Raw genomic sequence first — 25,526 nt, 5'->3', positions numbered from 1 at the left:
TTATTTTAAGTGTAAGAGTGAACGGGACTGCTACTCCACGTGACTCAGCACAACGTTGTCAGCTCTGTGCCACCAAACTCCAGCACTGCATTATTTATTACCAAGAATAGCTGGCTGCTTTTACAGGACAGGGTATGTTGAATCATTAGCAGTTCAAGATAAAAACAAGGGGGGAGAGAAGGAACCATCTCTTTAAGCTGGAAAAAATACCAAACTATAGTGATACAGTTGAAGTGCAGGAAGAAGTGCCTTTTTGATTCACCGTGTCTTTTCTAAGCAGAACAATAAATGGTCATGAAGCAGAATTCAGCAAGTTGCCTACTCTGAAGATAACAGTAAAGGGCTTCTGCGATAAAGTGTCACTTCCTAGTGTTATCAGCAGACTTCTGCTCCCTTCCTGAAAAAGCTGTTACGATACAAGGGGAAGGGTTTAGGGCCGGGTCTGCACTTTGACCATAGGAAAGAATTTCCTGAGTTAGAGAACATCCAGCTCTTGTATTGTCACCACACACAGCTGGAGATGACAAATCAGACTATTTCTGTAAAAGTGATGGAGGTGGATTAGTAGCAGGCAATGCTGAGACTGAGATTTGCCCCGAGTTTTTATTTAGTGGGTTTTTTTCCTTTTTTTTTTCCTAAACAGAAAGCTACTTGCTGCTCTTGCTGATTTACGTGAAGCTACACAGCTGTGTCCTAGCAATCAAGAGATAAAACGTCTCCTGGCTCGAGTAGAAGAGGAATGCAAACAGTTCCAAAGAATACAGCAACAGAAGCATCAGTCTCCACAGCTACTACAGCAAATTAACAACTCTGATAATGAGGAAGAGGGCATTATACAAGGTGTGAATGATAATTTTAATGTTCAAGACAGGGAGGATGAACTGCCACACCCTGATGAATCTGTTTCCTCTCCACAAAGGCTGCAACATTCCTTAGCTGCTGCTTCATACAGCAGGACCCTTCAGGAAGGTGTTCAGCAGAAAGCTAGATCTGTGTCCCCTCAAAGCAGATCAGGCAATAAATATCTGCGAGAGCCAGGCTTGATCATGCAGCCAACAAAGCAGGCACAGATTGTAAAAACTAATCAGCACCTGAGCTCCATCCAACCTGGAGCAAAAATGGGAAGCAGTCAGTGTAATGCAAAGACACAGTCATATTTTCAACATCTTCCCCAAAGTCCCTTGCTAGTCCGGCACTCTAAAATTCAGCATTTGGATGGGACAAGCACATTATCATCTGGAAGTGTTTCTACAGGTCCTAGTTCTGAACTGTACACTGAGAAGTTGATGTCCAGCTCGTGTTCCCAGTCACAGCATAATGAGAATCTCTCTTCTCATTCTTTTGCAAGTAAGTCTAAAACCACTGACAGGTTAACAGCCCCTACTCAAATGAATTTCAGTGAAGCAAGGCAGCAAAGTCCTGTAACCAGTGGCGTCTCTTCTAGTTCTCCATCCAATAGTATGATTCTTGCCAGTTCAACCAGCAGCTTAACTTCAGCCAGTAGTTTCTCAGATAGTATTAAGGGGCTAGGCCCCGACGTTCGCCTCAAGGAGAACAATGTTAATCAAGTTCAGGGTACCACGGCTGAACACAGACCTCGCAATACCCCATTTATGGGAATCATGGATAAGACTGCAAGGTTTCAGCAGCAAACTTCCCAATCCAGTCGTACTTGGCACACTCAGGCATCGGATGGATTACCAACAAATGTTGCTGCTGGGGGCATTCAGTCCTCAAATTTTGAGCAGTTCTCAGTCAAACACTACCAAACTAGAATTGCCTCTACTGGCGCTGCCCCAGGAGATAGCAACCAGAATGGTATGCAAGCTAAAGACCGCGAGGAGCCCAAGTGCCAAATATCTACCCACTGTCAAGACAACCGAGCACTTAAACAAGCTTCGCATTGCTACCCAGATGCTATATCAAAACAGCAGTCTCACATCAGTAAGGAAGGCCATCTAAGTCATGGCACATCTACAAAACCAAAGCGATCATTCATTGAATCAAATGTATAATTATTACTTTGTATATTTACAGTGTTGTAAAACTTAGCTCATGCCATCATAGGTTACTACTTCTGTACAAAATACCGATTGGCTGGTCACGTGAGTTTGAGTAAGCAGTCCATGTTGGCCAGTACTTAATGGGATACAACCACTTTAAACTGTTCCTACCATCACAGGCCAGTTCAGTAACTGGAATAGCAAAGCTGTGTAGAAGGAGTCAACTGGGATCCTCAATCCACCAAACCAGGACCTCAAGCAGAGAAATCCTTTCCGTTGTGTTTTGCCTTTAAATAACACTTTCCTTTTATGTAGGGCTTTAATCTTGGCTTTTGGTTATGTTACATCTCACCACTTAATAATTGTGCCTCTATAATGCTTAAGTGCTGACTTTCTCAAAACAGTGTTAAGAAAGATACTGCTGCATAATAGATCTGTATATGTATGCGTCTTTTTTTTTTTAAATCAAAGATAGTATTTTATCACTTTTCTAGTGGGATCTAATTTGGGTTGCATGATGTACATTTAGGAAGCCTAAATAATTTGTGTATGAATAAACTGTAAGCAGCCATGTTTTGACATGTAAATATAACTATTTTTAGTAACTAGAAGAAATCAAGTAAAATAAACCAGCGACATTTGCATGTGTATTGAAAGGCTTTGACCATATTGGTTATTGCACTGAAGAACACAATATTATGGCATATTAACAATAATCGCACTTTATATAGTTTATCTAATCACCTTTGGGTGCTATCTTAAAGCAAAAATCATTTATTGTTGATGTGTGAAAAAAGGTACAGCAATGAAATGTTTAGTAAGTGTTTTTAACGGGAAACCCAGGAACTTTGGAGTGAAGACGAAAGTTTGAGGAAAAGCGTATGTGCAGTTCCATGACAGGACAAAGTGACTTTTTTTTTTTTTTTTTTTTTTTTTTGGAGGAACTAAGGTTTTAGATTGGCAAGAACGTTTGGCAATAACCAGACGTAGTGACATTCCTATGAGTGCAATTAGGCTGGAATGGTCAACTTGACATAGTGGCTTGTCACTTCTTGGTTGTATACAGTGTTTTCTGTACATTGTAAACAGTCGTACCCATCTTTACAAATTCTCTTTGAGTTTGCATCATTATGCTTCAGCTTATTTATTGTTTACTGTTTCTTTGATATTTTGTACAAGTCCTATATTAGTCTTGTCCTGTAGTTCTATTTTTGCACAGCTACTGTATTTTTTTCCATACAAAATAAAGATTATTAATATACCTGTGGGAGGGGATGCAGTCACTGATGGTTACAGGAGAAACTCTCTCCCAACTTTTCCAACTACATGTTCAGTAACAGTGAACAGAGAAAGACACACTTCTGTTTTTTCAATTAGAAAAAGAAATGCAGATTATAGACTTTTTTATCTTCTGATTTTTGGCAAAATCAAGACTCAAAAACTCTTAAATGTGGTGAAAATATTAAGAAAACTTTATTTGAAAAATTGTCAATCTGAATACTTAATTTCTTAAACAGAAATACCACAAAGTGAAATTAACAATAACTTAAAAGTTTTTCACTGATTTTCCTGGGAGCTTCCGACAGTGAAGATTTGCTTTCTAACAAACATTTACGTGACAGTCACAGATCAGACCAGAAACACAATTTTTTTCTTCCCCGTTGTTTCTGATAGGATTAGCTACATACAATTTCATTTCAATGAATTTTAGCAAACAACTTCAGACCTAAGTGGTTTCACTGTATTTCTGCTGAGACTCTAGCCAGCGACTGATAGCCATTTTTAGTGTCCTGTTTGGTGTAAGCAGGAGAGAGTGGAGAGGAAGATTTGTCATGGGACTAGATCGTCTTTTATTGCTGATCCAGTTTTCCATTGCTTCCTTTTCGTAGGAATAGCCATCTACAAAGAAACCATCATCAAAAGCTTGTATTACAGATGCTTGGCCACTGTTACACTGTACAGATTTTAGCTATCTGTCTAAATTTAAAAGGGATATAAGGGAATCAGTATTTCCAAACAGGAAAACTGAGATATAGGAAAAATTATGTGGTCTGTGAAAGCTTTGCCATAAACTCATGCATACTTGTTTCAAATTACACAGTTAAATGCATTAAAATAAAACTTTATACAGCAATCTCAAAATAAAAATTTGGCTCAACTTTTTAAATTATACTGTACTCGGCAAACTAACTCGTATAAGCTATTTTAGAAAGCACTGCAAATTTATCAGTCAGTTACAGCTGCATCAGTTCACTGACTGTAAAGCAGCGTAATGTTGGAAAAAGTCTCACAGCTGTGGCTGAAGCCTTCCCCCAAGAGCTGGGTAGCGGCGTGAGCATGGGGTGGGGACAGCGCGGGGGACACAAAATGTAGGGCTCTCTATAAAAGGCTCCACTTGTGCCCTGATGTTTTGCTGCTGTAGTGATTTCAGGTGGCTTGGAATTTTGCCCCAGCTGTCTGTTGGCAGCAGCGGCAGGCCAGCAATAGACGCTGCTGCAGGAGCCCTTCCCCACCCCAGCGATTATCGCTGATGAGGTCACAGGATTAAGCCGTGTTCGTGGATGAACTGGTGAGTAAGGTACACAAGTGGTAAACAAACAGGACCAAATTACATGAAGTCTTCCTGTGTCCTTATTTGTGTTTACGGAATGGTGCACAGCAGAGAGAAAGTTCATTACAAGGCTGTAAAAAGGACTTGCAGGTCTAAGAACGAACCGCTGAAACAGTGAGGTGACCAGCCAGGAAACCGCTTGACAACTGACATTTACAACAACACTGCTTACTCAGTTCTTTGAAAGAAAATCAGATGATGCTTATAAAGTGGTCTGCAACTGCAGTTGCTTAGCTCTAGTTCTAAATTTAGTTCTAAAGCCACCATACCAGACATTGTCAAGCCTCGTCAAACATGTGCAAGTAATATTCTGCCCTGCCCTAATGCTTGTATTTCCTAGTTAAGGACAGTGGGAGAGGAACGATGAAGGGTACGGAACCATTACTACACATGAAAGAGTTGTTGGTATTAAAAACCGGCAAGTGCCTAAGGGGGAGAGAACTCTCTGAAAAAACACCCAAAAAACACACCCCACCACCACCCCTCACCCCCCCATGCTTTACCAAAAATGCATAAATGGCATATTGATGTTAAAGTTACTGCACACCTTTGGTTAATAATTCTAATAGATTTTAATCACAATTTAACCAGACATTTCCATTTAGCTGAGTAGCTTTAAAAATAATTTTCACTTCAGGAACCCTTTACGGTATAAAAAGACAATGAAAGCTGACCGTGAATATAAACCGCTCAGGCTGGCTTCACGTTTCTATCTCTGATTGCAAAGCACCAAAATATATTATGCACGTGGTAAATAAGACTTTCTTTTCAGTTTGCATGACCCATAATGCGAACTAAAAGCTGATTAACAGCTAACACACCTGAAGACTGCTGCTGTGCAGCACCCAGCCATGAATGCTGTCGGCACTCAGCTGGCCAACCAAGCCCCGAGTTGGGCACGCGCTCAGCCCTCAACACCCCTCTGCTTTCAGGGCCTCAGCTCGTCCCGTCAGTACCGAAACAAGCTGTTACTCACAAGAGCAGAAAGAGAGGCCTAAACCTCACCTTCCTTCCAGTCGCCCCCCCCAGCCACCTATTAGCACAATCAGCCAGGAACACTTCTGTCTGGTGAAATACAAACCGCTGTGTGTGTCCCCCAACACAGGGCTACGCTCTATTTCCTTCCCCTTTATTGAATATGAGCCACTTACTTAACATGGAAAAACATAATATCTATGCTGGTCATGGAAGTAAAAGAAATATGCGGTTTGGCATTCTACCTTTTCATTTTTCCTTAATTTCTGCATAGCAGAGGCATAAAGGTTTTCACTTAACTCTTACTTACCTTACTGAACTAAACAAAATATCCCCTCACTTCAATTAATTACTTTCTAAATGCCTCCAACTTCAACCTGCAAAACTGCCCACATCTTAGTCAGCTGTGTTCATGCTAGCGGAACTTCAGTTCTGTAGTGCTGGGCACTGACGTAGATAGCTAGTGAATACAGAGGTTTTCAAACACAAAACTCTACTTTCCTTCACCTGCCTTGCCACAAACCAACCTTTCTCCTGCTGCAATCGCTAACACGTCTGTTCTCATTCATCAACTTCTATAAAACATACAGCAGTGTGAGGAACTGCCAGCTGTGCCCAACCTGAGTTCCGAAAAGCAGAGGAATCCCCTGTTTTAGGACAGCAGTGTAATACACAAATACTGAATGGCACACAGGAATATTTATTAGATAGTAAATAGTATATACTTATTAGGTAGCAAATACTATCATTGAACACATACACACCAAACATTTTATTTTAAAAAGTCAACAGTTTCTCTTAAAAATTGCCTATTTGATTTTGTAATATACACGTGGACAGTGACTGGCAGTAATTTTCAGCTTTTCAAAATTATTCTGCTCTAAAAATATGTATCTTTATTTCAAAATTATATAAAAAAAGGATATGCAAGGCTGTCCTTCTACTGCTGTTGTTTAGAAGCTCAAACCCTAAGTGCAGTGCTTACCACTCCAGCAGCTAGCAAAGCTTTTCATATTTTGAACATTGTAATTCTCAGAACTGGCCTGATATCTCAAAACTCTATGAAGTTGGTCACAACTTACAGAGCATCAAAACATTATACTGGTCTGTTGATGATCGTATTCCCCCCCCCGATTAGAACTATAAAACACTACTTCTTCATAAATTGTTTTAATTATATAACATCTTCTGCTCTTTGCAGTTCCAATGTCTTGTTGAATGTAACTGAATCTCATTCTGTACAAACTTTTAAGGGAGTGCCATATACATAGTGTACTAAGAGTACTAATGAGCCTGGGTTTGGGTGTCATGTCTCCCCCCTCCCGCCCATTTCCACAATTCCATTTTGCATTTACCGAGATAAATCTGTAATTAGGCTTGTAATTGTATTTGCAAAGGCACATAAAAGAAGGAACATTAAAAAAAAAAATCTATACAGCCTCATCAGCAGAGCTGACACTATGCAAATTGCTTGATACAGTATTTTTCTCTGTATCAGAGATGTAATTTGGCAAATGAAATGTTTACCACAGTTGTATTTTGTTGCAAGAGCTAGTTAGAAAAGTTTATCTTTCTACAGCTGATAAAACATGCCCATTCTTGTGTTACCACACCTATCTTTTTGTGTTACCGCACCTACCATTCATTTTAGTCAAAGTCATTAAAGACATACCTGCTGCAATGACAGGATCCTTCATAAGCTCCCTCGTTATAGGACATAAGAACTCATCAGGGATGGTAACAGAAGCAGAGATCATGTTCATCCTCAGTTCTTCGATTTTCTGGAGGACTTTACTGCGTAGGCCTAGAGACTCTGAGAAGTATTCGTACGTGAAGAGGACAACACAGATATGTAAGGCCAAGAGGTTGTTTTACAGGAGACACAGCTCCATCTCGCCACCCCCACCTGATACAGAAAAAAATCTGCAGATGCCCCTGGCCGTCACTACAAACAGTTCAACTACAGCATGCTGCTCCTGCTGGCTAACAGTAACTTTGTGGAGTAATGAAAACAAACAGTAAAACAAATGCAAGTGCAACATTGCTGCAAAGACACGGCTGCCTGGCAGAACAGCATTTTAGTTGATGCATAGTAGAATCACAGGCACTGCTGCACGTGGAAAGCTAACGGTAGGTATGACTGAGACAGAGTGGAAGGCAGCAGTGTTTCTCCCTTGAAACTGGACTATCTAAATAACAGTATGAAGGTATAAGAATGCACAAGTGCCATCATCACCTCCAAACAGAAGACCAACCAAAGCATGTAGAGTGAGGACTCACCACCCTCGGACTAGGTTTGCTCTGCAGTTTGGCATAGAGTCATGTATGACAATTGTGGCACAACTGGAGAAAAAACACATAAAGTAGAACCATTCTCTCAAGTATAAGCTTACTAGCATATATTTAATGTACCTTTGAGCCACGTCTGCAGAACACGGATACAATTAGACTCACACAGAGGTTCTGAGACTTTGCATCCAGACCTTATGAGTTCTTGGGACTCCATTACTGGAGATCCACAACCACGTTCCTACTTCTTGAGTTCAGGCCACCATTAATACAGGCATTCGCCTTCACTGTAAGCGGCGAGTGCCAATTTACAAAACGGATGCAGCGTCAAGAATAGAACCACATACCACTTTCAGGGGTTCCATTCCTTAGCTGGAGTTACAGTTTGAGTGACCCGTTTTTAAAAATGGCAAAAGGCGGACCCTGGGAACTGTTGATGAGTCTGTGCCTGCTAAGAACATGCAACAGACCCTCTTGCAAGCTATGTCAAGGCATATAGATGACGGGGAGGTGATTAGAGACAGCCAGCCTGGTTCCACAAAGGGCAAATCATGCCCGACTAATCCGGTGGCCTTGTACGACTGTGTTGGTGGGTAAGGGAAAAACTACTGATGTCAGCTGCCTGGACTTCTGTAAGGCCTTTAACACGGTGCCACACAACAGTCTACTAATAATCGGTATATTAAGTAGTGGCCTTCTACGATGGAGTAACTGCATCAATGGACAACAACAGCGTTGCAGTCAATGGCTCAATGTCCAAATGGCAACCAGTAACGAGTGGCGTCCCTCGGGGGTCCGTACTGATACTATTTGACATCTTCACCAGTGACACAGGCAGTGGCACTCAGTACAACCCTCAGCAAGTTTGCAGATGACGCCAAGTTGGGCGGTGCAGTTGATCTGTTCGAGGGAAGGGATGCCATTCGGTATTACAATACACTACACCTGTTGTATAGTATTGCTGGCCCAGGGCTTGCAAACAGATGACTCAAGAATGCCTGAGCCTGTGTTTTTTAAAAGATTAATGTCTTCCTAATCTAAAAATAAAACAACACACACAATTATGGTTGTTCCATGCTGCCTTGATTTCTTTCAGACTGCAGAGGCACTCAAGCCGATAAAGAGACATCAACATTAACTTTGCGGTCTTCAAATAATGCATCAAAACAACAATAAGGTGTGTTTGTACACTGTGCTTACAAATTACGCTTCATTGTTGTATGCTCCTATTTCATTAAAGATAAGTCTTAGACTTGCAGCACCTCAATGTTCAGGCAACGCTTGTGTAAGCAACCTATATAAAAATGGAAATAACTTATTTTTACAATTAAATTGTACACTGGCGTTCCTCTCCCCAGAAAACTGCATCACATTTATAACGAGGTGCACTCTCATTTATACAGTATCAATAAAACCATTCTTTTACTCCCAACTGTCCATTCTTTAAAAAATAAAAAAAAAAAATGAAGCCCTCATGATACACACAGACCTCTACTTTTTGTTCAAGGTCTGAGTAACAGAGCCCCTTTGTTACAATGCATGAGATTGTTCTCACCGGACCTCACCACTGTGCAAGACTGCTACTGCTAAAATGATTGATGAAAACGTTCATTAAGTTCTCTTCTATCATCCCTAGAGCGTGAAGCATGAGTACCTTGACGAGTTGCTCAACTCTGGTTTTGTGGGGTTTTTTTTAAATGTCTGGCACAGACATTATGAAATACCACAAATGCTGCTAACAAACGTGGACTCATGGTAGGGCTTTACACTTCCAAATTATACTGAGATTAATGTATGGGAACCTCAATCTTTTATAAATTCTCATCAAGTTTGATTATATTTTGTGAGATACATTTTATGAAAAGCTCTGCCAAAAAGATTGTTCACAATCTAGTTTAATGCTTGATTCCAGCCACTGAAGGTGGAGAGGGGATGGAGACACACAAGTTCTATTTATTGCCACACATTGTGCAGAAGCAATTTATACTTCTCATTCATTACAAATAAAATCAAATACTGTAGCGGCATCACTATCTGCAGAGCAGCATAAGACAGCAGTGCTTCAATTATGCAATTTAAAGCGCTATATTTAATGACTTACATTTATAGTTTCAGTATCAAAGACGACAGCCCAAGCAGAAAGAAGAGACAACACACACACTCCACATAAACAAAAATAATGTCTATTTGATTGGGAGGGAACAACCCAAACCAGCTGTATCCAAGAGGAAACTCATGCTGAAAAAATGTATGCAACTTCTGACCAAAACTAAACACCACCCTCTATGTTGGGGGGGGGGGGAGAACAACATTTCAGAAGAAATTGTTTTCAAAAAACATGATTAAAATACTCAGTAGCCTAGTCATCATTACATTTTATACTGATGCACAGCTCCAGTCTGTACACTTAGTGTTCACAACTGGTATTTTCTAATTTGATGGCATACGAATATATTATTACAAATGTTCTCAAATTAGACATAGTAATGTACTATCACAAGTAAAGGTAGTAGAGCTGGTTCTTGGCAGAAGAGAAAATCCCTTAAAAAAAAAAAAATCCAATAGTGGGGATGGCTAGGGGAAGAGGGGCCTGTTATTGTGAGCAGTAAGAATCCTTGGGTTTAGAAAAAATTCAATTAATTAATTTCAGTTTGACTAAATATAATCAATCTCTTTTGCATAAAAATGACCTGTGGAGCCTGAGTACCGGTATTTTATCCGAGTCTGTGAAAACTGCATTTCTTGTGTTTAGTTTGGGGGTTCTGTTGTTGATTTTTTATTTTTTTTTTTTAAAGGAAGAATACTCTGATCTGAGACCTGTGGGATCCATGCAAGCTCTTCTCTCTACGACATACATATTGTAGTATAAACTCTTTTTCATGATCATGTAAGGCATCACAGATACCAATTAACACATATTCCCCCATGAAGGATGATGAGTTTATTTAAGTATCCCCAAACTGATTTGAATACTTACTATTACCTATTTACTGAGAATATACAATAGCTGTGAATCTGAAAAAAGAACCGTGTCTGTGTTTGAGACAGCAGCTATTCTTTCCAACTTAATTATGAGTAGAAGAGGAAAAAAAGAAATCTGACAATAAGAAAAGTAATTTTATAGTTCTATAAAATGTTGCACTACAATTTTACCCTGTCAAAGTTGGAAATGCATCCCAGATATCAGTAAGCTTCATCTTGCAGCAGCATAAACCATTCCTCCTTTTAAAAATTGTTTTATGTCAAAAAACCTGCAGGTGTAATGTGTCACAATTTTTTTCTTCCCATCTTGTAGTGGTAAATACTAGTTCCTACTCTGGTTAATTTTCCATCTTCATTACTAAAATAAAGAGTTGACAAAACAGTCTTCCAAACAACTGCTCTACTCCCTCTGCAGGCTGCCAAGCAGACTGGCCTTAACACACCAGCGCTTACAGCTTGACAATTAACCAACCGCCTCAAACAATGTGTGCAAAGGCATAAAACTCAGTCACACTAATATGCAAGTCATTTTAATCAGTAAAGACAAAAAGATGTCACGGAGTAAGAAAAATATATGCAAAAGAAAAAAATTAACCTACATTTCCTTAATAAGGATTATGTAAGACAGATATAAGACAACGTAAGAATTGAAAGACAGGAGTGAAATACAACAGAAGTTCGTGCTTATTCTTAGGAACAGTTTGCATGGCAATTTTGTAAAAATCTACAGGATCAGTTTGGGATCAAGGAAAATTCAGAATATAACCAAAGGAAAGAAAGGTTAAAAAAGGAACCAAATAATTCTGCAGTTCTAAACTGGATGTTGACAGCATCTTCTACAATCTTCATTACATGGGCAATTTTTCCTAAATTCCTCTCATGCGAACAGATTAAAGATTATTGCATCCAGTCTGCACCTCAATTAACTACCTCCTGATTAAATCTCTAGTCAGGGATTAAAGAATTATCCATGACACATCATCTTTTGAAAACTAGTTATAAAAGAACACTTAAAATAAGATTTTGCTGATATAGGCAAAGCATATGTATTTTTCTGTTTATACTGAGCAATGCCCCCAAAGCTTACTCCCACTTCAGTATACACGTAAGGCATGGTGAATCACAAGTGATTTAAATTCTGCTCCAAAATGTTGTCTTCAAGCTCATTCTCACACCCAGAGTTTCTTGATAAAAATGTATCAGTAAGTTCTTTCCTGTTTAACTTTTTGTTAAGACAAAAAAACCCCCACATCTTTGATAGTATATTGCTGAGGTGAAGATAAAGTCAGCATGATCAGAGATTTCAAAATTCAGTTTATGTGTATTCATCTTTGGTTTATGTTCTAAAGGACACCCTGCAGTAAGTGAGGAAAGGGGTGAACCGTCTTTAAGACAATCTGTTACCTTTACATACCTACCCTAAATCAGGATAGAGTCACATGAAAAGAAGCCTTCTCAATGTGCTGCAGAAGGGAAAGTATTTTGAATGCCTCCAACTTCTTTACAATTTGTGGTATTACAGTACAAAATACTTTGTATGGCACTAACTCCTAAACTGAAGGTGTGGTTTTCCAAAAAATAGACCTAGTCTCACCTCCTGCTCACCATCTGCAAACAAACTGAAGTCAAGATTCACCTTACATTAACACATTCAGTTAGCCCGCTACAAAAAAGAGTATGCAGTCATGGAACAACCTACCCCCACCCTCTATCCTGAATTTAAGAGGATGCGTATTCTTTTTTTTCCCTGACTCAGCTGCACCACAGAATTGCAATGAATGTGTTATTGTGTTTGTAAGAACGAGAAATCCTGAACTTTGTTGAATGTACACAAGCTTTTCAGCCAGAATATATGTAATGGCCACTTTACTTTTGCTCAACATCTTACAGAGTCTAATACAGTGTTATTTATATTATATGACAATTAGGTTGGAAAGAGGCTAGTTCCATTTGCATGGTAATAAAGCATTCTTTCAAAAAGCTGTCAAAAACAATCAAGCTAATGAAATGTTATGTGAACCACTTGCTGATCACTTTCTCTTAGATTAAATGCCTTCAAAGGCGTGAGGATACCCTTTTTATTAAATGCAAATCAGAGCTGAAGCAAAGACTAACAGGACAAGAAATAAGCAGCTAATAAAAAAATAGAAGAAAAAGCTCCTATCCTATCAATCTTCAACTAAAATGGTCTAAAAAAATTTCCCTTTGCAAAGACTGTAAAAAAACCTCAAGAGTTCTTTGGCAAGATCTTATGGAACTGGTAAATGTTGCATTTTTAAAGCAAAGAAAACAGGTTATCAAGGAGAGAAAGGATGTGCTCATTCAAGTATTTGTATAGTAACAGACTCCTAAAATTTAGTTAAGCTGGAATCTGAAGAACACTGAAAAGCATGTAAGTTTTAGGCAGAGAGTATTTTCCTATTTTGTAAATGCTTGAGCCACAGCAGATAAAGAGCAATTCTTCAAGTCAAATGCATCAGGCCATAATTTCTATTCTGTGTCAATTATAGTTGTAGAATGATATGTAGAAGCAGAATCATGAGAATTTACTACTTCAGAACTGATTGATTTGAATGATTTTATTTGGTGACTGTGTATTATATTTCATTATTTTGTTTTAAAAACTTCTTTCATATAACTATTAAAGTAGAACTTGTTGCTTCACATTGCATATGTGCTTGTTCATATTTGTGGAGTAGCTTATGTTTATTAAGACAGCAAGTGATTTCAGTTAGAGCTTTTTTAAAAACTTCTTATAGCTGCCTGATACTTGTGAAAATCTGACTCATTATCCTATAACCTTACGATGGGTGTTAAAATGCCTACTGAAGAAAAAAGCATGGCAAAAGACCAAAGTCTTGAGAACAGAGACTGAGCAACGAGCATTTTACCTGATAATGGGAAAGAACACGCTGAAGCTACTTCAGCTCACATGTACAATCAACCCTCACTGCACCCTTTTATAGCAAATGAAAGAGCTTCCCATAATCAGCCTGTATTCTACACGTGCTCTGTCTAAAGCCACATGCATCCTTTGATCTTATAGCCTGCCTTACGATGGGCTCTTACAACTCAGATTTTATTTTCTTCTTTGAGTTTGAAATTGTTCTTGATAGCATCATTACAAATCTATCAGGCAACACATGCTTTTGTTGATTTTTTTTCCCCACAGAGAATGCTATATTCAGCAGGTCAGTTCTCATCATTGGTCACACTGCAGTCAATTCTCACATAACTTTCTAGTCAGCATTATTAGCCCCAGCTGGTGATTGCTGCAACAGAGTTTTAGGCTACTCCAAGGTTAAAGAAAATGTGTAGAAACTGATGAAGCCGAGTGTCTTTCGTGGATGACAATTCCTGACAGACTCCCAGCATCTCTGTTGATTTCTAGAATTCAGCAAAGCTAGTTTATACACAGAGATACTACGATCTGATACAGACCAATACCACACGCACACATATGAAACAAAAAAGGAAGGGAGCAGCCTTCTTACAATGAAGAATACTAACTTCTAAAAATAAACCTGTACTTTTTGAAAGGTTTCTTAACTCATTCGGCCTTTTGCTATACTTGATCTCACTTTGGTAAACATAGCAGCACCTAATTTACACCTAAATTTAGCCATCAAAATGAATAGAGAACTTCTATTCAGAAAGTTCCAGTGTAGGTCACCATCCTTAAGTTTCCTATTTCAGAACTACCGCTGTGGAATCGTTACTAATATGGCACTTCCTTGTGATTCCTTCTAAAATATAATTACAGTTTTGCAAGGAAGTCCAGGACAATGTATTAACTAAGACACCTGTTGACTTATAAAGCGTCTGAGCCAGGCAAGCTTTGCTTGATCCGTACTAAATGTCAACATGAAACACTTCATCTCCAAAATAAGTAAAAACTTAGTGGTTTTCTATTATGGTAACAGTACACTGGAGAATCTCACTGCTAAATTCAAGGTAGTTGACCACATAGTAGTATAAACATGGCACTTTTGCAGACCGATAGGAAAAACTATAGAGTACCCTATTTACCAAAGGCAGAATCATTAAGTATACACGAAAGCTGAAATTTCTTTTCTACAGCTTAATGATGCAAGATCGAAAAAGGAAACAAAAGCAGGTAATACCACTTAACACAGCATTGTTGGTCAAAGTACATTTTGTGGCTCTAGGTATAAGCAAACACCAAAAAAAAGGGGTATTGTGGATAACGTGACATTAGGGGTTTTTATCAGCCCTGGTAATGAAATAAAAATGCATTTCAGAGAAAAAAAAAATCCATGTATGGAATTCCTAACTTGCTTTCATTCCAACATTTCACATGTATTCTAAAGATTAAAAACTATTTGGATTTCTATACTCTTACCAATTTTTAATTCATTAGTCAGACTTTCTTTAGTAAGGTTCAGTAGTTCCTTGCCATCAATGTTATTCATTTTGAAAAGCCCAACAAAGTCTGCTAAGTCTTGGGCACAAAGCCAGGCTGAAACATCGTCCTCTGACCAGTCCTCAACAGCCACCTTAGATTCATTTTCTACAGTATTTCCTTTGGAAACGAAAAAGACAACAGTTAAAAAACAAAAACCCAAACAACATCCCCCCTCCCCCTCCAAAAAAACCCCCAACAATTAAAAAAAATCCCAGTTCTATGAACAATGGCAGTAATGAACACTGTTGTTCAAGCGTTCTCAGTACTATACATTCCCCAACAGCTAATAAAAGAAATGCTTATTTGACATTACTTCAGTGGGGGACAGTAATTTGTGTTTGTCTTTTACCTATCAAAGTTTAGAGGAATTTAATCTCCCAGATGCCTACACTTCTGTCAAATTTTGAACAAATTTGAACTAAAAGACAGAAAAGTGTCAGCAGACACTGAAACCAAGTCTCACACCTTCTTACAAAAGCAGACCAAAGTTCAGACTTACTCTTGTGTTTTGAATAAAGATCTATGTACCTTTGTTCCACATACTTTAGGTGCTGATATATTTTGTAACATTAATTATCCTGTTTTTTTCACCTATAACAACTGGTAAGGTGTATTTCTTGTTGACAATTATGCATGCAATTAGCATATTTTCTGTTTAACTCATCACCAATGATACTTGTCCAAAAAGTCTTTCAGTGCTCTGGGAATAATGTTCATCTCTTTAATGCTGTCCAGAGAGTAAGAAATGGTGAATATCAGAAAAGGAGATAAATAAAATTAAAATACTACTACCGTGTCTTTTGCTTAGAAAACAAAAAGAGAATATCTCTGTAGGACATCAATATGATCAATTTAGAGAAGGGATAAATAACATGCACATAATCCCGAGGTTACAGCCTAACTGCATGTAAGAAAAAGTGGGGGTTTTGCATCTTCAGAAGGTGTTCAACAATATTGTGTTTTTAAATATAAAGAATATATTACAAACACTTTACACACTAACCTGCACAGGGTTGCTTAAGGTCAAACTGCCATATGTTCACGGTTTTATCCATGGAACCTGTGGCAAGTAAGGGACTATGCGGTGCAAAAGCACATGTTGTAACATATCTACAAATAAAAATAAATGTGTGAGAACTCACAAGAAAAGGATTTGATTTCTCCTATTTAGTAACAGTAAAACAGAATAATCATACTGAATTCTTACCTGGTATGTCGAGACAAAGTATGAAGGGTATTGCCAGTACTCTGTAAAAGAATATTTGTGATTCTAAATTGTAAAGAATAATGTTCATTCACTTGTATACTTTCTTTCAAAATATGGAATAATATTGCTTCTTGGAAGGTGACAGAAGTTATACAACCTTGCCAAAGCTGATCAGCATCAGAGTCAGAAATGCAACTTGAATCTCCCGCGTGAAGCTCCCTATTCAATTCACTGGAACACTGCCGTCCTTCAGCAATCAGCCAGCATGGGACTTTCAGCATAACAATGCCAGAAATACCAACTGAATTAATTACATCCATGTTAGCTGGTGGCTTATATGGGTAAAACAATTTCTTCTACAAATCTAGGATTAGAAATGACCAAAAGTGATGAGGTAACTGAAATTCCAATAGACTTCATGCTACAGCCCTTCAATTGGGCTAGTAATTAATCCCACCTGTGGTTCTCCGAGTTGGCCACTTGATGCAACTAAAAACCAAATTCCTGAATTTCCACACGGTTTTAACCTATGATTTGACAGATTTTCCTTCTCATGAAGGATACTATTTCCTTGACAGGTACAGACAGATTGGAAAGGTGAAGAGCAAAGTTATTTTGAATTACTAATTGATCAGTCAGCACTCCAGGTTTTTTTGAGCTGTTCATCATGAGGAAAGTGCCCTATTTTAGGTTGAAATCTCTCTCCCTCCCATGAAGGTTTATTGTCCCTACTTCTCCTCAACAGCTATAAAAGTTATTGTCTCATTTGGTCAAAACCTAAGGCCACAAAAGCTGACAAATAGCATTAAGAAATACTTGTGCTGTGGTTTTCTGCATCTTTCAGTTTTCTGGGGTTCCAAAAATCTAGGGCACTTCTTACGTACCTGTCTAAGCTTCAAACTACTAAAATAATTGGGCCAATTTGAAAGGTATCAAATTAGTGATTTTTTGGTGAAAAACTTTAAAACTAATTGAAAAGTTGTATCAGGACAATAGTATGTGCAGAGCAAGCTGGAGCAGTAAATACCACTTACAGGTGAACCATGAAGGAGGTAATAACAGTATTACAGAAAATACTTAAACAATGTTTTAAAGGAAAGACATTGTATTTAACGTAAAAAATTTCTTGAATTCTTTATTATGCTTCTGTTTTATGTGCACTTTATATATAATTACCCAAAGAATTTATATGATGACCATTCCCAATTTTATGTCAAAAGCTACAGTTCTCCTTTCCTTGGAAGCTAAGATAAATTTAGGATAACAAAACATCCTTCTTCTTCAATATGAAGATAACATGTAAGTATGGAATCCATTAATTACTACTCTACTGTAGAGAAATCAAATAATAACCTCCTCGAAGAAATGTAAAGAAAAAAGCAAGATGGACAGACCAATTCTCAAGAGACATTTTTCCTCAAACTCCTCCCCCATCCCCCAAACGCACAGTAAATATTTTTGGGTTTATACAGTCTCTATTCTTTTTCTTTACATTGGTAAGTCACTGTAGAAGCAGTGCTGATACTTAAAGACAACAATCGAATGAATCTTGCACTATGCTATACTTACAGTTTCATGTATTATGACACACTTGTCCACAGACCTTTTAAGAAAAAAACACAACACCAAAAAAAACACATCAACATTAAAATTATGCGGAGAGGAAAAAGGAAACTATTTTTAATTACGAAGAGGAAGAAAAAAAAACCTTTTCCACAAACAAAATAAGAGCTTTATTTAGCAGCACTTTATGAGAAGCTTAGATATGTAAACCCCCTCCACCCGCGCCCACCTTAAACCAACGATTAGCTGTACATCCAGCATGACGTAAAAAACAGTAGTTAAATACGCAAACTCTGCACTTCCATGAGTATTTCTGATGTAGAGGATTTGCACAGTCCTTATACAAACCGGCCCCCACTCCCACTGCTCCCCACTGCCTGTATCTGTTTTATGCCTTCGCAAGCAGTTTCTGTAAAGCTGACGCACAGAATCTGGCTATCCATGATCTACTCTTAGCTCTTCTATTTATTTTTGAAATTGTTTCATTTGCAAAGCAAGCTAGAGGAAGTAGCGCACCGCAATACATAAAATATAGGGGTGCAATGCAATCAATATATAAAATACTTCATGAAATACAAATTGTGTATTTATTTACCATGACAGGAGTGCTTCCTGAAAGACTTTATGGGATAGACATTTCACTTATGACAATATAAGCAAAAACAATAATCCGTATGTCTAATGGAAAATAAAGTAATTATAGATCACAATCATTCATAATGATCTTCAAATACCAAAAAAGACCCCCATAAAAAGAATACAAAGCAAGCTATTGTCTCCTGGGGTTTTAAGTTTATTTGCTGGCTATTGTTGTCTTTTCTTTTTCCTTTGCCAGACATCAGGTTTTCCATTTCAGTTTAGAAAGTCTTTGTAAAAAAGACAATTAAAATTTAGAGTTGAATCATTCTATCTGTTATTTCAAGTTGCCACTTGACGTGCAGGATAAAAACGCAGTCATTAATATTCATAAAAACATAAACAATTATATCTACTTTATTTGTAATCTCCTCTTTCAATAGCTTGATCCCCGAGGAAAGCCGCTAGTAACCAGCTGCCAGTTTATCTTTGTGTTGCGGATCACGGCAGCTTCCAAGGCCACTGCAAGGATTTGCTCCATAACCTCCCCAGAGACTGGCGTTGGGCTGCCTGGCCCGTAGTGCCCTGGATCCCCTGCCTTGCCCTTCTTGGAGGCAAGCGTGACATTTGCATCTTTCCAGTCATCAGGAATGTTCCATCACCTCCGCCCTCCTGGGTCTTTCAAACATAATGGAGTGACCTCGCAATGACACTGGCTACTCCCTTATCACCCTCTAACAAAGACTAATAATACTAGTCTCTTAACTGATGTTTCATGATTAATTTGGGTCTTAACCATTATTCTGTACAGGGCTGACATCAAAAACACGGGTCTACAGTTATCTCAGTCATGCACTTTTTTTGGAAAAAAGGCTTATGTTGCCATACTCTGGGTGTGGATCAGTGAAGAAATTTTTAATTTCAACCAAATCTATCAAAGACAAAAATCTCAAGATATTTAATTTTCTAAAAAGTTCCTGAAAGTGCGTGAGAGAGAAGGAAATCCTAAATGATGTCGCAAAGAGATGGTAAGATTGCAATGTAGATTTGTATTTTTAATACATGCTAGAGTATCCACATGAAAGGCCACATAAACGCCCCAAAACCAGGACATCATGAATCTCATTACCATACTCAAGAGAACAGAGCTTGCAACATCCTAGATTTCAAACTCAATCACCCGCAAGACATAGACCAACTGGAAAGACACTTCAATAGTTCTGCAGGTCACAGAACTATTTCTTAATTATTGGAAATATAGTTTGAAATCTCCAACTCTTGAACTTTGTGTTTTACAATACTGAAGCATGAACCTGGACAGCCATCTGCATGAAATTTAAACAAGTAAAAGATACTGCTTACCCTGAGACTAACATCTGCCCATCATAAGAAAATGCACAAGCCAGAACTGGGGCAGAATGTCCACTCAATGTGTATTTATATTTTAATTCAACACCTAAAAATACAAAAAGTAAATTATTACATATGGACACATTTGACAAGGTATAAGACAAGCTTCTTTTAGAAGTGTAAAGCTGCATCAAAGATCTGTCTCTGACATACTGTCTACAAAAATGGGGATCAAAGATCACGGAGATAATTTTAACATCTCTGTCTTCCACGCTTTGTGGTCTTAGCATGTCTTACAGTGTTTTAGATAATGAAATGTGCATCTGTACACACTATATTCGTCCTTACAGAATTCTATATAAAAGAGATGACAAAAAAATACCCACTGAAGAGGTTTCTGGCCATCTGCCTAGTCTCTGCATAGCAGTCACACATATACACTGCAGCTTTAGCAGGAGCCAGCACTGGTTTCATTTCTCCAGCTCTTGCTCAAGGGCCAAGATGTACTGAAAGGTGAAAGGAAACCTATCCCTGGCCTGGCAGATTAAGAGGTTTCAACCTATCAACCTGCTCAAAGGCCACAGCAGAAATGTTACTGGTTACCAAAAGATACAAATGCTAATGAAAACCAAATATTTATCATAACATTAAGTTTGAGGGAATTGGGGAATTTTTTATTTTTTTTTTAAACTTTACTTTTACCATTATTGATAAATAGATCACTAAGTAAAATCTACTGGGCCCAATGTCACAAAGTACTGCATGCCTTAGCTGCTCTCCTGCTAAACAATTAAAAGAAAACTTTCAACTTGTGGTTAGTTTAGCTGTGAATCCATGACAGCAGTATAAATTTGATCTTAGATGTAAACTGTCACTAAAGACTTAAGACATTGGAATATGAAAAAAACATCACTATACACACCTAAGAAATCTGCAAACAAAATAAGCCAGAGTTTGATCTGATTATCTTGACCACAAGAAGCCATCTGGAAGTATCCGAATCCATGTTCACCATCTGATAAAATTCAAATACATTCATGGGAATCAGAAGCACTGAAAATGACAGCTTATCAGTATACTATATCAGCATTCTTACAGTGGAATTTGGTACATTTCCTTAATCTCAGTACTACGTCTAAAAAGTGTTAACAAAAATAATTGCAGAAGCTCTAAAATCATTTACAAGTAAGAAATAGGTATCGCTGTTATACTGTTTCCTGAAGAAGTAGATAAAGACCAGGACTGGGCTCATATTTTAAGTTTTCTTGATGGTAAATGTTTGATTCCTCTATCTACTGAGACTTTTAACCTAAATTATAGGGTTATATCTGTTTCTTCTACAGTTCAGTAGTTCTCAAACTTAACCACATATGCATGTACAAAATTTGAGAGTATCTGACAGGCTATTTTCATAATTTCAAATGTTCAACTTTTCATTTTTATAAACTAAGTCATGTTTCATGACTGCAGTCCAGCCAACCACTCAAGAAATACTGCATTAAAGATGAAATATGAAATACAACAGTAATAGTTTTACAGCTTTCCCCTCTCTATTCAGTGGATATGAACATTTCTGAACTATTATGTTCCACTCTAATTGTGTTGTTTCAGCCCACAATCAATTTTTTTTTTTTTTTTTTTTTAAAGTCCTGTGCCAAATTCTTTCTGCTCTTCTACTCCACTGAGCTGGCATACCAGCCTAACACAAGTCACCATAATAATCCTTCAATGGCATCACCTCTGCCAGTACCAAGTCTTAGAATTCCTACAAGAATCACCAGGATAAAGGCTGGACATCAGAAAATCCTAACATTTTAAGGGCTCATCTTTCCAGCTCCATAGCTACCAGAAATGTCAAAATATTTACTGTCGAGTGTCTTACACTTACCCCAGAGATTTTTATCTCCATATTCCCACCACATAACCATATGGGATTAAAATATACTTTATCACAATAAAATCCCAGTATACATAAACCTGCTTGTTCACAGGAACAATCAGAGCTACTATGACTGTGGCAGATCTTGGGACTTAATCTCAGATCTATCAAACATTAAAGCATCAAAGCGCATCATGTTTGCAAGGGTTTTACAGTGTTAAGATTTGGGTCGCAGAGAGAGATGAGTGGCACGCATTAGTTATTGTGTTTTTAAAACACATGCTTCTTGGGAACTAACAACATGTTACTTGGAAACTTGGTCTGGATGAGAATTCTGTCATGATGCACAGACTTGGACATTATTTTACAAGTTACCGATTTGTTAGTGGAGTACTACAGTGCTGGACACACAGAGCTCTTGAGGATAACTTGGAAGAGGACTACACTGTCTTCCACTGAGGTTCATTAGAAAATTTTAGCAAGATCTGCCAATTTTTTACCAGTATTGCTAGGTAATTTCACTGAAGTTTACTAATCCAGGAGGAAGGCAGCACTGAAACTTTGCAGTCAGATGGGAAAGCCTGCACAGCATCACAACTGCTCTGATGAGCGTCTATACAACTGTGACTGAATCCACTTCAAAGGCAGGAAAATCATCTGTTACAAACAGTCTAAAGCACAGAGAACCAATCAGAAGCTCTGGTTCTAATTTTGCTCTGAATTAAGCAGGTAAAGAGAGTGTCAAACTAAAATCATCTTTAATTGTACTGGATAAGCACTACTTTATACAGATTTTGTATTATGTTAAATTTGTCAATCATCTCAGAAGTTTCAATCCTTGGTGATTAAACAGCAACACACAAGAAGGAAAAAATGTTGATTTTCAATAGCATATGGCTTAAATGAAATTAAGAATGATCGTAAGTCAGCTAAAAAAAAATCCACAGCGTAGGAAATGCTTTCTTGCCTATTTCTCTCTATCCTGGCAGAAGGCTGAAGGGTTGGTAACATACTTTTTTAAACCAAGAGGATAATCTCAACGGGAAATGGAGCAGTGGGAATTACACTCTGATCTGTTTCAGCTTCAACGTGTTCCTTTGCCCTCAGATGCAACTCTTAGTTCACAACGGAGGTTTTTTGGGTAGCACTTTTAATCCCCTTTCTATTGTGACAGATTAATGCAATGGTGTCCCTACAGCTGTCAGTGGACACATGTGATTGGTTTGGTATTGTCAGTCTCTAATTCTCTGTACTGAAGTATACGCTCACATTCTACCTCCTCAGTTTTCTCCTGCTTCTGACCTGCCTTCTTCCTGCTCTGTACCACCTTCTTAGACAAGGCGGTACGCAGAGAGCCGTGCTTACTGCTGCGTTTAGCACTGGAAGATGCAAGTGGCTGCTCGGTTACAGTTTTTGTTACCTTTGAAAGAGCAGCTCATGTACTTTGAAAACAGAAGCATACGTATCTTTACGGAGACTACTGTCTCCATAGTAGATCTGGAAAGCACAAAAGTATACCTACAAAGTTGTTAAGTTACAGCCTTACTTCCTAGATCTGACAAGGAGGCTTCTGCCCAATTTCCCAACCTTCATCAAAAGCAGACAACTATGTGATTTCCTGAGTCTTTATTAAACACTTTTACCTGACAAAAATTGATACAAATTAACCTTTCAGCTTTTCAGACTCTTACAATATTCCAGAATTTTCAATATTTGGTTGTTTGGTTATGACACTTTCCTGTAGTGCAATTAACTTCTACCAGGATATTTCAAATAGAAGTTGTTCTTGTTTGTGCAAACGTTTCTTCCCACTACACAAGCTATGTAAGCTTAGACATGCAAACCTTCAGTATTCCCACACAGTTATACAAAAAGTCTGTGTTGCAACATAATTATACTCGTTTTGGCTGGGACAGTAACTCCTACGGTGCTGCACTTTGCGTCTGTGACCAAAAGAGTGCTGCTGGCACGGGGATGTGTTAGTTACTGCTGAGCAGCGCTTGCACGGCCTCAAGGCCTTTGCTGCTGCTCACCCTGCCCCGCCAGCGAGCAGGCTGGGGGGGCACAAGGACTTGGGAGGGGACACAGCCGGGACAGCTGACCCCACTGACCAAAAGGTTATCCCATACCATATGGCATCGTGCTCAGCAATAAAAGCTGGGGGAAGAAGGCAGGACGTGACACTCGGAGCGATGGCGTTTGCCTTTCCAAGCCACCGTTACACGTGGCAGAGCCCGGCTTTCCTGGGGATGGCTGAACACCTGCCTGCCCATGGGAAGCGGGGAATGAATTCCTTGTCTTGCTTTGCCTGCGCGTGCAACTTTCGCTTTCGCTATTAAACCGCCTTTATCTCAAATCCACCAGTTTTCACACTTTTGCCCTTCGATTCTCTCCCCATCCCACTGGGGAGGAGTGAGTGAGCGAGCGGCTGCGTGGGGCTGAGCTGCCCAGTGGGGTTACACCACAACAATACTTTCAAGAGCCAGTACACACAAATGAAAACCTTTCCCCAAGATAGCTGGAAGCTTAAATATGCAATTTTCAGTATACGTGTTTTTGCATATAGAGAAATCTAGGTTCTAATTATTTTAGTTCCACGGAAAGCCTTAGAAATGTGAAATGAATGAAAACTGAACATAACATGCAACGCAGTCCTGAGAAAGGCCTACACTGTGCTTGCCTTGGTTTTGATCTCAATACTCAAATATATGCAAGAACATCAGATTTCACTCTCAAAAGAAAAAACTAAGTTCTTGCCCATCACAACTGTGAAGAATCACATAATGACAAAATTGAAGCGCAACTTATACAGACAGGTCAGCTAGAACAGCTGTAAGACATCTGAACAGTACCACATCTTAGGGGGACACATGAGATTCTGGGCTACAAACTCCTCCTCCTAGAAAGTCAGGTGCAGGAAAACAGTCTATCTATTCGCATCCCACAGCTAAAGCATTCAGCTTATTAGGTTTACAGTTCTCTGCATTGTTTTAATCCAGTCCTGCTTCTTGGGGAACCAAAGTATGAAAAGGTCAAGTGGGAATGGTAATCAAGCCCTGCATCTTCTAACGGCCTTGTCAGCCCCAGGAGACAGGCTTCACTTACAGACACTGCCCAAACATTTTCCAAAACCCTGTCAGGATAATTAGCTACCGAAAGCTATCAAAAGCATGCTAATCACCTTTTTTGTTGACATAGTACATTCCCTGTCACCAACCTAACCACAACTTTTACTGAAGAATATTCAGAATATTCTAAAACATCAGCTCTTCCCAATGTCATTTCTATCGTGTGCGCTGGTGACAAAAAGAATATGAAAACAAGAGCTAGAGAAAAATAAAATAACTTTTTTTCCACGTTACTCCCCTGATGAGTCAAGTAACTAACCAGAAACTGGCTGTGAAGAAATATCACAGCAGGTAACACCAAGATCATGTGCTTTTTCATTATACAGGCATCTCATTTTATCATCCCAAATGGTTAAATCACCACACGATGATCCAGTGACAAAGAAATTTCCGTTAGGAGAAAATGCACAGGCCACCAGAGAACCATCTTTAACATTCCCAGATCTGAAAAGCAAGAGTACACAGGATTTCCATTTAGAATAAGTAATATTCTGAAGAAGTGATCTCTAAAATGCAATCTGATACAATAAGACAAAC

At 38.5% G+C, this 25,526-nt stretch overlaps 2 protein-coding genes across 19 annotated transcripts in view; one reads left to right on the top strand and one right to left on the bottom strand.

The window, feature by feature from the left end:
* The window catches only part of TANC1 (tetratricopeptide repeat, ankyrin repeat and coiled-coil containing 1), a 98,623-nt gene extending 94,472 nt beyond the window's left edge, over window positions 1-4,151 (top strand). For 4 of the 7 annotated variants that reach the window (XM_054829104.1, XM_054829099.1, XM_054829102.1 and 1 more), the window contains one exon: window positions 644-4,151. In XM_054829104.1, coding sequence (XP_054685079.1) covers window positions 644-2,015 — 1,372 coding nt within the window. In that variant the 3' untranslated portion in view covers window positions 2,016-4,151. The remainder of the gene's footprint in view (window positions 1-643) is intronic. The other 3 variants (XM_054829100.1, XM_054829103.1, XM_054829097.1) reach the window with 1 other exon arrangement.
* Window positions 3,453-25,526, bottom strand: part of WDSUB1 (WD repeat, sterile alpha motif and U-box domain containing 1) — a 32,120-nt gene continuing 10,046 nt past the window's right edge. For 8 of the 12 annotated variants that reach the window (XM_054829131.1, XM_054829130.1, XM_054829126.1 and 5 more), the window contains 9 exons: window positions 25,249-25,433; window positions 20,905-20,997; window positions 19,995-20,088; window positions 18,063-18,096; window positions 16,494-16,534; window positions 16,290-16,396; window positions 15,224-15,403; window positions 7,262-7,402; window positions 3,453-3,902 (listed from right to left, as the gene is read on the bottom strand). In XM_054829131.1, the coding sequence (XP_054685106.1) occupies window positions 3,730-3,902; window positions 7,262-7,402; window positions 15,224-15,403; window positions 16,290-16,396; window positions 16,494-16,534; window positions 18,063-18,096; window positions 19,995-20,088; window positions 20,905-20,997; window positions 25,249-25,433 (1,048 nt within the window). In that variant the 3' untranslated portion in view covers window positions 3,453-3,729. The remainder of the gene's footprint in view (window positions 3,903-7,261; window positions 7,403-15,223; window positions 15,404-16,289; window positions 16,397-16,493; window positions 16,535-18,062; window positions 18,097-19,994; window positions 20,089-20,904; window positions 20,998-25,248; window positions 25,434-25,526) is intronic. The other 4 variants (XM_054829137.1, XM_054829135.1, XM_054829136.1 and 1 more) reach the window with 2 other exon arrangements.

Source organism: Grus americana, chromosome 6 (genome assembly GCF_028858705.1).
Source record: "Grus americana isolate bGruAme1 chromosome 6, bGruAme1.mat, whole genome shotgun sequence".
Taxonomy (NCBI): Eukaryota; Metazoa; Chordata; class Aves; order Gruiformes; family Gruidae; genus Grus; species Grus americana.
Note: the sequence above shows the minus strand (reverse complement) of the source record. Positions and strands in the feature narration are given on the sequence as shown.